Source organism: Myripristis murdjan, chromosome 16 (assembly GCF_902150065.1).
Source record: "Myripristis murdjan chromosome 16, fMyrMur1.1, whole genome shotgun sequence".
NCBI classification, from domain to species: Eukaryota; Metazoa; Chordata; class Actinopteri; order Holocentriformes; family Holocentridae; genus Myripristis; species Myripristis murdjan.
Window position 1 is genome coordinate 22,125,001 of NC_043995.1, and position 18,146 is coordinate 22,143,146.

The 18,146-nt window shown below is 43.1% G+C and overlaps 1 protein-coding gene across 1 annotated transcript in view; it reads left to right on the forward strand.

The window, feature by feature from the left end:
• Positions 1-18,146, forward strand: part of grik5 (glutamate receptor, ionotropic, kainate 5) — a 72,460-nt gene that overhangs the window by 28,282 nt on the left and 26,032 nt on the right. The window contains exons 2-5 of the mRNA XM_030073141.1: positions 13,316-13,477; positions 14,145-14,309; positions 17,149-17,246; positions 17,735-17,900. Coding sequence (XP_029929001.1) covers positions 13,366-13,477; positions 14,145-14,309; positions 17,149-17,246; positions 17,735-17,900 — 541 coding nt within the window. The 5' untranslated portion in view covers positions 13,316-13,365. The remainder of the gene's footprint in view (positions 1-13,315; positions 13,478-14,144; positions 14,310-17,148; positions 17,247-17,734; positions 17,901-18,146) is intronic.

Sequence of the window (18,146 nt, forward strand, 5' to 3'; positions counted from 1 at the left end):
AATAATTGTAGTTATTGCTCTAGTAAGAATGCAATTATTCCACTAGAATACATGTAATTATTCCACTAGAATAAATGTAATTATTGCACCAGAATAAATGTAACTATTGTGCCAGATCCAGTAGGTTTGCCCTAGAAAGACAGTCATCACATGAGGGGTCATTTGGTGCTTATTGGAGTTTAGTGTGCTTGTGGCTTAGGGAAAGAAATTGTTTTTAAGTCTGGTGGTCTGTGCTTTGACATTCCTGTAGCACCTGCCAGGGGGCAGCAGGTCAAACCAGTGGTGTCCAGGATGAAAAGAGTCCTTTAGAATATTTTGGCTCTGGTGTGGAAGTGGGAGCAGGAGATGTCTTCCAAAGAGGGCAGAGGGCAGCCGATGATTTTCTGTGCGGTGTTGATGACCCTCTGAAGAGCTCTCCTGTCTGCTGTCCGACGTACCACTCTGAGATGCAGTACACCGGTACACTCTCGATGGAGGAGCAATACAAGGCCACCAGCAGCTTTTTTCTGGCTTGTTTTTCCTGACCACTCTCAGGAAGTGTAGTGGCTGCTGTGCCTTCTTAACAACCTCAGTGCTGTTTGCAGACCAGGAGAGGTCCCCAGTAATGTGGGTTTCCACACAGTCCTGGGTGATGTAAAGAGGGTCTGCTCTGTGCTTCTTGAAGTCAAAGTACACCAGTCATCATGCAGGCCTCCTCCTCTGCTCTTAGCGGAGTCTCTATTTCTATTGCAGTGATGGATTTTGTGGCCTTCTAACTGTATTGCTGTGTTTGGGATTTGTGGGTGAATCCAGATTTCTGTTATAATCATCACAAAGCAACTGTGAATGAATCTGTTTGCAGCGATTTGTAGTCAGTCTGCCCTGCAGATGTCCCTAAAGGGACATAAAAACCGTCTTCAGTGCTGCCGGTCCCACTGATGGGTTCGTCATTACACATGCATACTGCATAACTGAGCTTTGCTCAAACCCACAGGTGATTTCCAAGGGTACCAAAGACACAAAATATTTTGTAGGGAATTAGGGGCAGCATGGCTCAGGAGGTAGAGCAGTTGTTTGGTAATCAGAAGGTTCCTGGTTTGATTCCCTGGCTCCTCCAAAGACTGTGTCGAAGTGTCCTTGAGCAAGGCACTGAAACCCTAACCGCTCCTGATGGGCAGCATGGCACCAGCCTCTACCATCAGTGTGTGAATGGGTGAATGTGAGCCAAAATTGTTAAAGCTGTTTAAGTGGTGAGTAGACTTAGAAAAGCCCTATAGAAATGCAGTCCATTTACCATTTTAATTACAGGGAAATGGACATAGGTATTTTCTATTTGTTGTAATGGTGCAGACAAAAAACAGTAGGATCTTCGGTTTGAGTATTTCACTCAGTGTAAGTGTGATGTAACTTCAATGAAGTGTCACAAGCAGCAGATACAGAATATGTATGTGACATTGTCTTACAGTATAAAAAAAAATGTTTTTCTAACTTTGAAGGTACTTAAAATTTAAAGGGAAAATTAGAGTGGAAGGTGTTAAATATTGCCTTAAAGGTACAATCAGGGACCAAATGCTCACAAATTATTCATAGTTTGCCAGGTATGATTTCCTTTTAATCCATCCATCCATCCATTGTCCAAACCGCTTATCCCCACAAGGGTCGCGGGGGTTGCTGGAGCCTATCCCAGTGCTCATTGGGCAGAAGGCAGGGGAAACACCCTGGACAGGTTTCCTTTTCCTTTTCCTTTTCATCTCTGATCAATGTTATGCTTAAGACTCCTGGCCACTGTCATCGTATGTACCTTGCTCACCTTCAATGCCATCATAGCCTCTGTGTCTGTGTCTCTACACTTATCATTTCTCCAACTGTCTCAATTAAAAGGAAACACTCAGGTTTCTTCATAAAAATGAACTGAAAACATTTCAGTAATGCCACATTCAGGTGATATGCTATGCGGACACAAGGATTTCCACTAAATGAAATGCAATTTTATATTCAATTAGAGCATGAAAGCTGTCAGATTCAGTCACATTGCAGTAAATGATGGTGAGTTTTCATTAATTCGCATAATAATTACTTTTAGTATAGCTATGCTTTGTATTTTGTTCAAAGAATGTAATTCATCACATAACACTGCTTTCATACTTTTATGTTGCTGAAAATTTGTAAGTAATATACCACAATATGCAGCATTCTTAATGATTGCTTTTGGTTGTAAGTAATTGAATATTGAATTTGAATACAGCATATGGGAAGTTGTGTTCATTGCGCTACATAATTTGGTCAATAGAAGCTGGCGTTTCTGTTATATTACACCAATTCTGTTATGAAGAAATCTGATTGTATCTTATCAAGGAGAGTAAAAAGCAGTAGTCTCCAAAATGTGTTATGCAAATGGTAAAAAACCCCCAAAACCTTCTGTTCTTTCATCACACTAAGTAGTCGAATCTTCAGAAAACCACAGCAGTGTTGCTTTGTGGGTGAAGTCATTTTTAGATGCTCAGCTGAGTCTGAGGTACAGTAAAGGACGATATGCCTCTCGCCTGGGGCATTTGAAAACAAACCAAATTTGGGAATGCTTTTTTCTGGAATGCAATTTAACACAGATGAATACACAAATAAAAAGCTTTTTAAGCTTATGCGCAGCTGACATATGCACAACAGCCTTACAGTGCCCAGTTATCCCATTTTTAGTTTTATTCATTTTTAAAAAATTTTTCTGCACAACTTGCCCATTCCTCTCCCTCCCCTCGCCCAGTCCTTCCCTGTCAGCCTTAATAGAGTGAAGTCTCGTTTGGAGCTGAGATGACCAATTTAAACCTAGTCATGGGTGACAATATTATTATGTTTTAGCAGACATGCAACATGTTCAGCCAAACATAAGAGTCATAATTTTCAGAGGAAAAAAAATCAGATAAATATGGACCATTACCCCTGGTTAGACCATGAATCCAAAAAAAATTAATTATATGACTAATTTGATATGATTAATATGTATCACAGCCACCCAGCTGAATTTCTCAGCAAGGGTAATAACAGTCTGGATTGGACAAGTTGTCTCTGGGCAATTTAAATAACATAAATAACAATATATATATTTTTTTGGTCTGTAATAAGCAGCCATAATAAGACTGCCTCGGGATTACTGTAATAGAATATGGTCAAAGGTAAGGAGCATTTCCCAGTTAGTGTTAAAATATATCTGTGAATGTAGTAATGGGCTCCATAAGCTACTTACAGTGAAATTGAAAAAAAAAAACAAAAAACAAAAAAAAAAACAGACCAGTGATTAATTAGTAAAAGAATAATTTAGGAATATACAGAATCAACGTACTTGAAAGCCATCTTTGTCAGTGGGGCATTTTCCTGAAGCGTATTTTCCTGGTAATTTCTTGTTTATTGAATATTCCACAGTGGAGGCTGAAAGATAATAGGCAAGAGAGGAAATGACATTGACCAGGGTCATGAGTTGTATTCATACCCATGTTATTCTGAACATGAAACATAATGGGGGAAAAAAGACTCACCGCTTCACCGTATTTGCCTGATCTGTGATCTTTTTAAATGGACGGTGCTGTGAAATTGCTCTTAAATAATTCAATCAATCATCTAATCGAATGCAGCTGACAAGATGCCCCCGTTCGTCATGGTTTTCAAAGCTCCCTGATCTACAACAGTATTTAGGAAAATAAATGTTATTGCATTGAGTTAATTTAGTTTTATTATTTTGTGTGGTTTATTTGTACGTACTCTATTTAAATTTGAAACTTGGGAAGAGTCAGATTTTTCCAGGCCAAGGTTAATGTTATCTGTTAAGACAGACTTCATATTGTCGCTGACGCAACACAGATTGGCACTCGTTTGACTAGCATGACATTATTCACTGCTGACACTCATCACCTGGCACTGAAACAAAGTCCTCAGCTATTTTAGCAGCAGGATCAAAAGTAAAAAAAAAAAAAAAAAAAAAAAAAACTCCATTTCTCTTATATGGCAAAGTCTTCAGCACAGCCAGAATGCCAGACAGAGTAACATGAACAAACAAATAGGTAATTGCGAGCTTTGTTTTGATTAAATGAGACGATTTTATCCCACCACCTACTGAGGTTATGAGCGGATTACATGAACACATGTATGTTAAGAAGGCTTTGACTCAAGCAGGGGGTTAAACTGTCCTGTAAATACCTATAAAATGTGATTAGTAATTAAACCCTATTTTTATTTGGGGTATAGAAAAACTGCTGTTTATTGAAATTACCAGTGGGCCGTACCATATCTGTTCACTCAAAGATATTTAATGGCAGCGTAATATACAGTAGTACTAGGTGCACATTTAGTGTTTAAAATGGTAATCATGTCTTAATAATGTTATTATTTAATCAAACCCTTATTGTCCTTTTATAGTGGCTCATTAATAGTCACTTGATGTAATGTAATGTAATAGTTTCTGAGATGGCGAGCTGCTCCAATATTACAGACTCCTTCTAATAAATACTGTAAACACAGGCCAAAAATTTAAAATGAAGGAGGGATGAGGATCCTCTGAAAAAATATGATGCAATATTTTCTATATTTTGACAGAATTTTAACCCTGGCATTTTAAATTATATGGTGGATAGGCGAATTGTTTCTAAAATAACACAAGAAGGCCTGATCATTCTGCTGCTGAATGAGAATGGTGTCCTGCCCTACATATCTTGATCTTTGCATCGTTGTTTTGCATAGTTGCGAGTGAAACCCTTTTCAGATGTTCAACTGAGTCTGAGAATTGCAGTCAGTGAGAATTTGTCTCTTGCCTGGGGCAGCTGAAAACAAACCAAATTTGAACATGCTGTTTTCTGCACCGCAAATTAGTGCAGATGAAAACCCAAACCAAAAAGCCTCACATGTAAACTCGACGCACAGCAGCACATCACAGTGCCTGGTTGCCCCTTGTTTTTTGTGTGTTTTTCTCTCAGCACCTCTTTTTTAGCTCCATCCCTCGCTCTGCCTTCTCCCAGTCACTCCCTATCAGCGCTGATAGTGTGATGGCTTGTCCTGATCGGAGATGACCAATTTTAGATCTAGTCGTGGGTGACAGAATTATACAACGGTTCGAGTGGACACGCAACATGTCCTAGTCATACACACACACACACACACACACACACACACCCGAGTCATGCACAGCACGCAAACTCATTCCCGCTCACGTAGCAAGCACATTCTTTCTGTTTCTGCCTCTCACCACTGGAACATAGTGGATCAGACAAACACACACACACACACACACACACACACACACACACAAAAAGACACACACTGCAGTAGCGGCAAAGCCCCGCCTCACATGACCAGTGGGCTCTTACTCCCCAATCTCTCATTTACCTGTTCCATCACCCGCTCCCTCTCCTCTCTCCTTCTCCCTCACACTCCTCCCCACTCCCACTCCCTCCTCCTCTCATCCTCGACTCTGTTGCCACGGCAGCAAAACCTGACAATGGGAGACAGAGAGAGAGAGAGAGAGAGAGAGAGAGAGAGAGAGAGAGAGAGAAAGAGACAGAGAGACACAGAGAGCAAATGCCATCTGAGTCATTTAGTCCACAATCTGTGTTATGTGTGTACGAGCGCGTGTGAGCCTGTGTGTGTGTGGGCAAACACGAGGGTGAATGTTGGACATGCATGTGTACATCTGTATGTATCAGTTGTGTGTGTAGCTGGTGTGTTTGGGTGTGTGTATGTGTGTGTGTGTGTGTGTGTTTGCGTATGTGGTGTGTGGGCGTCTAAGTGGGAGAGCTGTGTGGAGTCGGTTCATCGGTTCATCAGAGAGCTATGGCAGTGCTAAGGCAAACACTCTACCTTTGTCTGCCTTGCTGCATATAGCAAGCTGCTGCCAGTGCTATTTCACGTATTTCATGTCATTTCAAGGCCACGTCCTCATTCCCGCTTCAAATGATTCACCACTGATATATTACATTCTGACAAACATCTGTGCTTATTGAGGCCTTTGTTCCCCCAATGAATACACAAACACAACTTTTGCCTGAAGTAATTTCATAATGTAAGCATAGCTTCTCTTACTGTACTTCAGAAACTGTATGATCTGAATCAGTGGTCAGCTGAAACATAGATTTATGAATTAATTTTCAGCAACCTTGATCCCATTGCACCCCTGGACCGTTGCCAAATTAGCACCGCTTCAGATGTGAGTGAAAACATTTCACATACACAGTGACATTCGCCTGATAGCTACCGCTGACTTTGAATTTTGATAGAGCGCTATTCTCACTCAGCTATTGTTCTCTTTGTAGCGCTGTGTGTAATAATATCACTCTTACATTTCAAAGGCTTTGTTCTGAATGCAAATGTTAGCTCTCCAAACAAGCCAGGGGGCGAGTGAGTTCAAGGAGAGCTTCCTAATTGTGATTAAACTGCCGTGCTTACATAAGCCATGGCTGCAACAAGTGGGACCTGCGTCGACAGCTAGTGACACTGAACAGCACATCTTTTTTAAACAGCTCCTGGGGATAGCAGTGCACTGAGCTTCACCCGCTATCCCTTCCCCACCCCCCCACCCCACCTCCAAAACTGATCCGAACAGCGGGTGGGGTACACGCATATGCAGAAATGCGAACTCACTGCTGCCGTGTATAAACAAGCATCATGCAGGCACGCGTAGGGACGCAGATATGGAGAAATCAAACCAAAAGGCACACACACATATGCACAGGCATGCAGATGCTCGGCGCCTTTCAACCTTCCTGGAGAGTGCTTTCTTTGTTGTTTGTGTGTTCTGCTAGGGCATGCGTGCGTGTGTGTGTGTGAGTGTGAGTGTGTGTGTGTGTGCATGTTTGCGTGCAAGTGTGTGACATACTTGGATGTGACAGTGTCACAGGAGCACGGTGGTTCCCCAAGCAGGAGGTGTCAGTGACTGAGGGCCTCTTTGTCAAGGAGAACACTAGGAAGAATTTATCCATGTCCAATGAACAGAGAGAGCTAGAGACAGGGACAATAACACAGACAGCACATCGGGCCGAGAGTGACCTGCGAGAGCGAAGATAGAGAGGGAGAAGAGAGAGGTCAGTGCAGTGACAGGGGCATAAAGTGTTCCTGGGGAAGGGAGGCAAAATAGAAACTGAGTGAGAAGAGATACAGAGGTTGGGGAGGACAAAGAGACAGGAGGGGCCAGAAAGGTAGAAAATTAGAGATCAGAGCGCCTGTAGCCCTGCTAAGGGAGGACAGGATAAAAAAAACCCCCAAGGAAACGGAGTGGGAGTAAGACTGAGAGAGCCAAACCTGGAGAATGCATGTGTGGATATATAAGGTTTCATTTGCATTCAGAGTAGTTTTGAGATACAGAGCATTTACTTTTTTCACATTCCATATAGCCAAAGACAGATAACCTTTTACCTAGAATTTGCACTTAAATAAACATTTTCAAAAATCTAATTTCCGCGTGCTATATATGTAGAACAACATGATGTGAGTGAATCATTTTGGCTTCAAATGTTATCCATAGTCTCAAATGCCTCAAATCTATGGTCTACAACAACAGTGCATTAAGATTGCATTGCATTAAGACTGAAAGGTAAGGGTAATAACCAAGGATGCAGTGAAGGGGGGAACGAGTTCCTTCACACTATTAGAATAGCATGAATTTTGAATAGGTGAATTCATAGCTTCATTTACATAATGGAATGTAGTATCAAACTGATGTAAGTTTTGTGAAATTAGGGTAAAACACGTGATTTTTATTTTTATTGGCGTTGTTCGCCTTGTGATGCTCATAGTGAGCCCAGCTTCTCATTTTCACAGACTTACTTCTACATCATAGGGCTGGGCAATATGGACAAAATCAAATATCACAATATCTTTTGACTTTACCTCGATAGCGATATTGTGATGAAATTTTAGGGATGACTATATGTGCTTTCCCTAAAATATTCACACACAAAAGATTTTTGATAAATAATCATTAGAAATGTGAATATGCTGACCAGGCAGGTTAAGGAAAAATAATGAAACAGCTAGAACAGTCTAGTGAGCTCAGAATATTGCATCCCTTTATTGTAATGCAGCTTTTAAAAAAAGGAAAAGACCACGCTTATACCATATTGCCATATTATGATATCCAAAATCCTAGATGATGTATAGTCTTACATCACAATATCAGTATATTATCATTATATTGATATATTGCCCAGTCCTACTACATCACTGTGGTAATAATTGAATGCTAAGAGAAAGCCCCAAGAAAACAGTGTTGGAAATGTCAAGGTAGAGATGGGGAGACAAGAGGACAAGAGGAGAGGGAGGAAGTGTGACTGGGTGCGAAACAAAAGATGCTGAGTCAATGCAACTGCTTACATGCTCTGCTTTTCATTTTAGGGTCCCGGACCCAAACTGATAAACACTTAATCCTACAGGAAGCCAAGAGGGGTTAGAGAAAGGTCCTCCTTATTTGTAACCCCATCTGCAATACTTGTACACAAGCCTCTTACACACACACACACACACACACCAAACAATCCAGCAGCGCTCATCCAGATTGTCTGGGGGCCTGCAAACACTGTAAAACACCCCAACCGTGCTCATCCAGTGACAGCAGCCCAGGCGTCTCCAGCAGGCCCCTCTCTAGCCAACAATGACTATTAATTGTGAAAAGAACGAGGAAAATAATGCTTCTCTTCCCATAATGGCTGGCGGTACAGTCTTCTTAAATCCGCAGCCATTGAAGCCGTTCCACTTGCAAATTCAATTATGGGAATGATTCATCCTTCCATTATGATAACTGTCAGATTTTCTTGTGTCATACAATAAGGCAGAGGGGGAAAAACAAATGATTTGCCGGCCCCCCCACCAACACCCCGCCCCCCCCCCCCCCCTTTCCTCTCCTTTCCTCTTTTCTCCTCTCCTCACCCCCTTCCCTCAAGCTGCTTTTCTCCATCTGAGTTCTTTTGTCTTTCCCTGCATCCCTCTGTTCTCTCTCTCCTCCCCTATCTCTCATCCTGCTTCCTCTGCCTTATTCTCTGTTCATCCTCTCCTCATCTGCGCCTGGGGGTGTAGGCGAGATAGCGGTCCCTCGTTCACTGCTTTTTTCCCTCCCTCTCTCCTTCTCTCCCTCCCACTCGGGCTCCTCTCTCTCTCTCTCTCTCTCTCTCTCTCTCTCTCTCTCACCTCCCCTCCCTCCCTCTCACCCCCCCTTCCCTCGCGCGCTCTCTCTAGATAATTAAGATCTCTGATTTTACGCTTTTCTCTTTCATAATAGGCACTGCAGACACTATAAGCAAGCCGCCAAGTCTCCAGCATAGACACAAACACAACAGCATAGCAAACAGCACAAGTGCACAAACCTTCTCTCTCTCACTCCCTATTTCTCTCTCTCTCTCTCTCTCTCTGTCTCACTCACACTCACACACACTCACACACACACTCATACAGACACAAATATGCACGCACACTAAGATGAATGCATGCACCAAACAGCTAAATCTCCAACTGGAATGAATGTCCTCTCTCTCACACCAATTCTCTCTCCCACACACACACACACACACACACACATACACACACAGCAAGCCTGGATATTTATGTATTTTGCTTTTGTGTATTTCTCAGCGGTGCCAGCATGCGGGGTGACTTACAGCAGGGTGCAGAATGAAAGAGAGCAGGGGCTAGGAGAAGTGTGTTTCTGTATGCCACAGACTAGTCTGGTTTTCCTCAGCCCTCTCGCTGCTCCAGCTCCCTGCAGACTGAGACCCGGCTACTACAGGGACTCAGCCGTGTACTACAGCAGCAGAACATATACAGCAGCCAGACTCACAGTCCTTGGGATCAAACGCTGCAATAGTGTTCTCATCGTTTGCTCTCTCTCTCTCTCTCTCTCTCGGTCACTTTATTTCCCTTTGACCATCATACACTTTCTCCCTTATCTTTCCCATTTTCCCTCTCTCTTCCTGCTGAAAGACACGTCTCAGTCTCTTCTCTCTATATTCAATTTTGCTCCTTTATTTCATCATCACCCCGTCACCCCTCCACACATCCCCTTTGCTTCTTTTTTTCAGCCATTCTCCTCCTTTCTATCACTGCTTTTCATCTCCTTCCTCTCTTTCACCCCCCACCCTCCTCAACCCTGGAGACATATAGAAGTATAGATGCAGTAATCTTCTCTCTCCAGCGCTGTCAATAGCTCTCAATAACAGTGAAATAGCACCGGGTCCGTCCAATCCTTATTGAAGGCCTGGCCTCTGTCACAATCTTATTGGTCATCATGGCAATCTGGTTCCCAGTAATAGCCAATCAGATGGCCCCGGTGAAATGCAGTGTTCCCATGACAGGTTCCCCATTGTTTTGATTGACTGCACCTGAGGGCCCGCCACTTCAGCTGCCTTCGATCAATACGCCATCACACTCACACACAAGGTAAGCGCGTGCCCACACATGCCCTGGGATAAATGCACATGCGTGCATGCACATACACACACTTATGCAGACCTGTACACTCACAGCCGCCAAGTCCAGACTGCACACTCACAGACTTTGGTGAAGTGTAAATTGCGAATTGAGTGGCAAGCCAGCAGAATCCAGTAGTGGCAGCCGGCGAAATGGAGCGCTTTGCTCAATACACAGAGCAGTGTGACAGAGCAGCATGCTGTAGTGATCTCATTGTGTGGTCACAATAATCAGATCTTGCATAACCGTCTCTGCTCACTTGCATGGGTTAATAACAGGAACACTGTGGTGTTGACAGCATGGCGCACATCATTAGAGTTTTGTGAACACACAGATAAAGAGTCACATAAAAGACATGCACACAAATGTCAAACGCCATGTCACTTTTTACTCTTTGATTCAAAAATTGTATTATATATTGGCCCCTTTATTGTAATATATCACTGTAAAGCTCTGAATACAAACATCTGTGATTTATAAAAAAACAAATGTATGTCTCTCTTGCAGTGTGCCTGTTTTTCACAGATGTCGAGCATGCTCTCACGCAGTGCACCGCTTGTGTTCACTTTGGGCCGAAGCGGCCAGAATGAGAGACACACAGCGGTCAGACAGTATGCCATTAGTATCACAAATGCACACACATGCACACACTTTGACGCAACAAATGAAAGAATGAGAAACATAGGAAGAGAGGGAGAAATGGGGGCAGCAGCCACATAGAGAGAGGTGATAATAAAAGACAAAAAAAAAAAAAAAATGAGAAAAGGGGAAATGGGTTGGTTCATGAGACATACAGAGATTTTGAGGGCAGGGATGCACATTTTTTCTTTGTGTAAAAACATCAAAGCCAAACCAAACAAGGGCTGGAGAAGTGACGAGGTTAAAAAAAAAAAAAAAAAGATAAAATGATAAACCCAAAGCAAAAGGGCTGAAGAGAGGGGAAGGGGAGTGGGTGGGGATTACAAAACAGTGACGAACAATCCACATGATCTGCGCGAACCTCTTTGATACACACACAACTGTAGTCACACACACACACACACACACTTCCAGCCCAGTCCCACCCCTGCATGTTCTTTTCAAGGTCAGAGATCAGTCTTCTGCTACTCCAAGGCCTCCAGTTCAAGGCTGTAGGTGTCACCTGAAGGTCATGGATGGATTTTTCAAACTGTCTGTCAGACCTGTCTGGTGCTCAGATTGGTGATCCGATGATTTGCTGCATCCTCAGTCCCCCTTCCCAACACACACACACACACACCCACCCACACACATACACACACATATAACCATCTTATGTGTCTGTCATACACTCATCCCTCCCTTCTTCTCTCTTCATCCGTCCCTTCATCTTTTTTGCGCTGCCTTGTCATGTTGTCAGTCAGGGCACGTCTGTGTCACTCAGTGGATTATTGTATGTAAGTGTGTGTGTGTGTGTGTGTGTGTGTGTGCGTGTGAGGCTATTAGGATATGTTTGTATGTGTGGGTAAATAATAGAGGTGGCGCATGAGTGTGTGTGCGTACAGTAAACATTTTTGTTTGTGAGTGTGTGTGCCCACGTGTGTTTACAGTAACTCTGTATGTGCAATGCGACTCTGTGTGTCTAAGTGCAGTATATTTGTGCACATGTGTAAGTGTTCCCGAGTGCGTGTGGCAGTGTGTGTGTCAGTTATTTATTGCTGTGGTGTTGTTGTCTTTGAACTTCCTCTGGAGATCTCTTCAAGGCGGAGTCCTGTCACTTCTAAACGGGGGACTTTCCACTGGAGACATCAATGGAGATGTGTGTATTTGTTATTACACAGACTCAATGCCGGGGACCGGGGTGCCTCTCTGATGTGACAGGGAACATCTTCATAGCCCGGGATGAAAATAAAATGTTTTGTATATGCCGTTTTGTTTGATTGTGTGTGTATGACTGTTACGATTCCGTGTGTATGCTCCACATACAAATATGACAAAGCAAACTGGAGGTTATGGACACGTAAATAAGTTAAAGACCTTATAAAATGGCGGCCCGTACTTGCAGTGTGGTAGCCTTGAGTGTGTGCATGCACCACCATGCAAGTGTGGAGGACCATCCTATGTCTGAAATCATCCTAACACAAGCATACTTTATCTTCACTTACTCAACCCTACCCCTAATATCATTTCAGAGCAGTATTAAGGGCATGTATCCAACAATTCATCAGGAAATTGTATGCCAAATGAAAGGAGCAGCAATTAAAACCATTCCTATGTAAATAAAGGTTATATTAGGTTGTAGCTCCCTCTGTTATTGGGCAACACGCCCAGTATAAATTAGGCAAGTGTGATCTAATTATTTGCTATGTATTTTCGTCTTTATTTGCTCATTTATTAACGCATTTATCTCATGTTTTGGCCGACCTTGTTGTTTTAATGTTTAGAGCCCTAATTGGACCTTTAATTCACACATTTATTTAGAAAATTGATCCTCTTTATGTTATATTACGGTCATAAACACCAGAGCAGACCTCCTTTCCTTCCTTTCCCCAAGTGTCCCGATTCGCACTGAGAAAACCTCTGAACACTTGCAGCACAAAGACCACTTCCTTGATTTATTTCCTGATTCTTCGATGTACTGCAGTCCCTGTAATAACAGGATGTCGGGGTGAGACATAACATGGGAGGGGATCATTCCAGGGTGTAAACCAATATAGGATATCAGTTAGGGAGGCAATCACAATTTGTTTTGATGGGATGGATGGAAGGGTGGACTTGTTCAAAGACTTTTATTCATGCTTACTGGTGCACTATTGAGGATATAGCCTACTGTTTTCTGGGAGCTCAAAGTAATGGAAGTTCATTTTATGGGGACTTTAAAAGCGAGAATGAATTCCAAGTGCAATGATTGTGTTCAGTGACTGTGTTGCATCCTCCGCTCCTGCAGGTGGTGGTACAGGCAGCCAGCAGACCGTTCTCCATGAGGAGCAGTAGAAGATGCCGGCTCTGCCAGCGCTGCTGCTGTCGATACACTTCCTCTCCTTCCTGCTAGTCACCATGGCGCCGCGCTCCCTCAGTCAGGCCCCCCTGCTCTCCTCCGTCCGCATGGGTGAGTGGCCAACCCTCTATCCTTACCAGGCCCACTCACCCGTATCGTATCAAAAAGTGTTTGCAGATACTTCTGACAGAGTGTTTCGCACAGTATTTTTCACCCAGTTTTGTTCTGTGATTGATAACTCTCCTATATCTCAAATGCTATAATGCAATAAACCCTGCTGGCCTGTTTTACTCTCCATTTATGTACCCAAAATAATTAGGTGAAAGTACTCTTAGTAGAATGAAACTCCCCTGCCTTACTTGATGTCCAAGATCAGTCTATTTATTTATACAGGTCTTAAATAAAACAAGTGAAAATGATGTAAGGAAGCCCACACACTATCAAAAATTAAGGATTGGAGTTTATTTTCTCCAAGGACATGCATACATTTATATCTCCAGTAGAAACCTCACATCCTTAGTTTTTGATAGCAGTTTGGTTTCTTTTATCATTTATTATACCAAATATTATTTGACTCAGGCAAGATCCATTCCTTCATCTGATCTCCCCCCCAGTCCTCACCCACACACAAGCTGAGCATTAATGACAAATGATCTTACAGTCCACTTTATCCTCATGCTTTGTCTTCCTCTCCACCCTCTCATCGTTCCCTGTCCGACCCGCCGCCCCTCTGCTTCCTCTCCATCACCCCACTCCTCCTTGTCCTCTGGTTCCCCAGCGGCGATCCTGGACGACCAGTCGGTGTGTGGGCGCGGGGAGCGGCTGGCACTGGCACTGGCCAGGGAGAACATCAACAGCGTGATGGAGGGCCCTGCACGAGCCCGCGTGGAGGTGGATATCTACGAATTGCAAAAAGACTCCCAGTACGACACTACCGACACCAGTGAGTGGAGCCAGCATGCAGACACCGCTGAAGAACAGTGGATGTATACAACCATCAGAGAATGACAATAACCAGCAAAAAAAAAAAAAAAAAAAGAAAAAGAAAAAAATACAAATCAGCTCCAGTAGAAGCTCAATGTGTGGCCAGCATAGGCAACAAAAAAAAAAAAAAAACTGAAACTGACTGGTAATTGGCCACCACTACCTACTGGGGAGGGTAAATAGTGAAGAGTATGGAGCTGGAAAGGAACTAAACATTGCAGGTTTTATTCCCAAGCAGTATACTACAAAAATTGTAACCTAATATAAAAAAAGAGATAGATACAGCGCTCCTCAGATAGGTAATAACTTGGTGTGTTCTGCTTTCATACCAGTAAATGTTTTGTCACTCCCTTAAATTGTGGCAGGACAAGGCTCTTATACTGAATTGCTTGATAACAGACCACTTCCATCACATGAGTGGAGCCAGTAGGGACTTTTATTGATCACTGTGCGAATCATTGCAGACCAGTAACGGGCCATTAAGCCAGTCAGTAAAACCAGTTGCCTGGTAATAGCCTGGTGCCGACCGCTTCACAGATGACAGCAGAAACAAACCGTCAACAGCAGGGAGTCAAGATACCAATATAGGTCAGCAGCACACACCAATATAGGCATCATCAGGCCATGTTAAGTGTCACATCAAAGTGTATTGATATGAAAGGAGAATGCTAGCAGCCAGTGAAGACAGAACAACGGCTGCTGAATCCAGCCACTGAGGAGACAGAGATTCCCTGCTCCCATCGTAGGTCACTGACCCTGCCACAAGCTACTGGCAAATGTCTATGTGTGCATGAGAAGGGGCTGTGTGCATGTGTGCATGCTTGAGTTGCAGGCTCTTGTGTGTGCGTGTGTGTCCTTGACCGATGGGCAGGAGACTCTGACAGGCTTGTTTGCCAGCAGGGCTTTTCGGTCTCTGGATCAGAGAACCCATCATCTTACAGCTACGGCTGTCTGAGGCACGGTTGTGCACACATGCACACTCTCTCTCTTTCTCTCTCTCTCTCTCTCTCTCTCTCTCTCACACACACACACACACACACACACACACACACAGGCATTTACACATGCATGTACACACATCTTCTGTGGACAACCACACACATTCACATTCATACATGAACACAAAGTGAGCACACACACACACACACACACACACACACACACACACACACACACACAAGCGTTTGTGAAAGCACAGAGACACATACACCCAGTGGTTATGGGTAAAGAAGACTAATTGCATAAATCAAAACACGAACCAAACGTGTTAGAAAGAGTAAACTTTGGAATTATCAGGATAACACAGTCAAGTCATCAAGTTGGTAGATAGAAACAAACACCTCATAAATATATCTATCAAAATGATGAAAATGAGATGGTTTTGTATCAAAAGCAAAACTGGAACTGACCTCAGTTCACTGCTGTACATGTTTGGCAGGATTTGTTTCTCTCAGCACAGTTCTTGCATGGAAAGTTTGTTTTGTTATCAAACTCAATATGAAATCATAGTGAGCACATAAGTTATAAAAAGAACATTCAACACTGCTTTCTGATTAATAATTACTTCAGGCATAACAACTGTCCCCTGAAAGGCATACACACTCTTTCTGTTGCTATGTTGCACAACAATTACAGAAAGCACCATACAACTTTTTGTGCTGAATTGTATGTTTGTTTGTTTTGTAGCTTATTGTGTGGCTTTGAATTACTATTTTTAAGATATTTAAATTTTAAAGAAAGCACTTAAAATCCTCAGCAGTTGAATTTTCTCAAGCCAAGCTGTGATGAAAAACCTTGGCCTAAAAACTGAGGCACAAACTGAACTGTAAAAAAGGCAAACCGTTATATGCTAACTGGCTAATAGGCGTGATTCAAGTACACATTCACCATGTCGATGTTACACAAACTTTCTTTGCACAGCAGATGTTCAATAGATACTGTTCAAGAGCAAAAAAAAAAAAAAAAAAAAAATGTTGCATTCAGTCCCCAATTGCAAGGGATTATCAAACTTCTGTCTGCCACGGCTGTTTGCCAATCACAGATACTAGATATAAGCGCTCCCTATTTTCTCTAATTGTGATTGACGGGTGGACATGTTAGGCTATCAAGGCTATTGATCAGTAAACAGACTGTGGGCTGAATAGTTAGTCAGGAAAAAGACAGACCGTGCATATAACCTCCTGCTATTGACTTTTAACTACTTTGCCTGTCTGCTCAACATATTGGAGAAATTCCTTTTACAGGCGGGCTTATGAATGGTGCAATCCATGCATGATTGTGTATTGAATCATAGAGACGTGTGGACTTGGGCTATTACTGCACAAAGAAATAGTTGAGCAACGCTTGTATGGTTTTATTGACCTACTGTGTAGTCTTTGTAATAGGCAAATGTATGACATTGCTTCTCTCACATTCATTTTCAAGTGTAAAATGATTTAATCATGCAAATTCACGTACTGATCTGCTGTTAATTGAAGATCACCAATCTGTGAAAGCTAAAAACCCTAACAAGTGACTGGTAACAGTGTGTAGTACAGGGGCAGCTGTACTCCTTGGATTATTAATCTCAAAATCCCTCCGATTATAATGAGACAGGATGGTACAGCTACAGTAGTGTCAGTGGTTAAAATAAAACTGAAACTGTATGCATCGTCTTGCTGCATTGAACATTTCCAGCTCCCTAACTGCAACCCCAGTGCCAACTTCATTTTATCATCAAAGTGAAAGAAAGCAAAGACAGTGTGTTGCCGACTCCCCTGCCCGTAAATTCCATGTTTATTTCCCTTTTTTCTCCTCAGTGTGTCAGATTCTACCCAAAGGCGTCGTCTCTGTGATAGGTCCCGCCTCCAGCCCCGCCTCTGGCTCTACTGTCAGTCATATATGTGGAGAGAAGGAGGTGAGTGTGCACCACAAACACACACACACACACACCCACCCACGCACCCACACCCTCCCATGTAAACCTGTGCTCGCACACTGCTACCTTCTTTGTTTTTCTCTGTGATTTCCAGCGCCTCCGACTCATGTAGCCTTCATGAAGAAAGTATCAAGAGATACGTGTTTCCCACATGCACTGATTCTCTTCTCATATAATTAACCATCATCCAGATCTTCCATCTGTGTTTCTTCTTTCTTCTCATGGCCTTTTATCCTTTGTTCTCTCTGTTCCTTGGCATCTTCCTTCACTCTTGTTTCTCTGTGTATCCTCTCTTCATCTAATGGATCTTCCCTATTCACTGCACTGTACATCATGCATGGTGTGTGTGTGTGTGTGTGTGTGTGTTTGCGTGTATGAGTGGGGTAATGCACTACATATTTACTTTACTCCCTTTTCTTGACGTTCCTTTACCTCTTGCTGTCTCTCCTCTCCTCTCCTCCTGACAGATCCCTCATGTAAAGATTGGTCCAGAGGAAACTCCTCGCTTGCCGTACCTGCGCTTTGCCTCAGTGACTCTGTACCCTAGCAACGAGGACCTGAGTCTGGCCATAGGAGCCATCTTACGCTCTTTCAGCTACCCCTCAGCCAGCCTGGTCTGCGCCAAGGCTGAGTGTGAGTACACATGCATCCTGTTGTGTGCTTGCACATCATGATTGACTGCGTAGGTGTGCATTGTTGTTGTATGTGTTTAGATGCATGTGGGTGCTGCGGTTTTGTGCGTGCAAGCTCATTCACCTCGTGTGTGTTTGTGTGTGTGTGTATGTGTGTGTGTGTGTGTGTGCATCACGTACTTGTGTGCAGATTCCTCAGTGGGAGTGTTGGCTCATTCACACTATCTGGGCGGATATGACTGTTTTG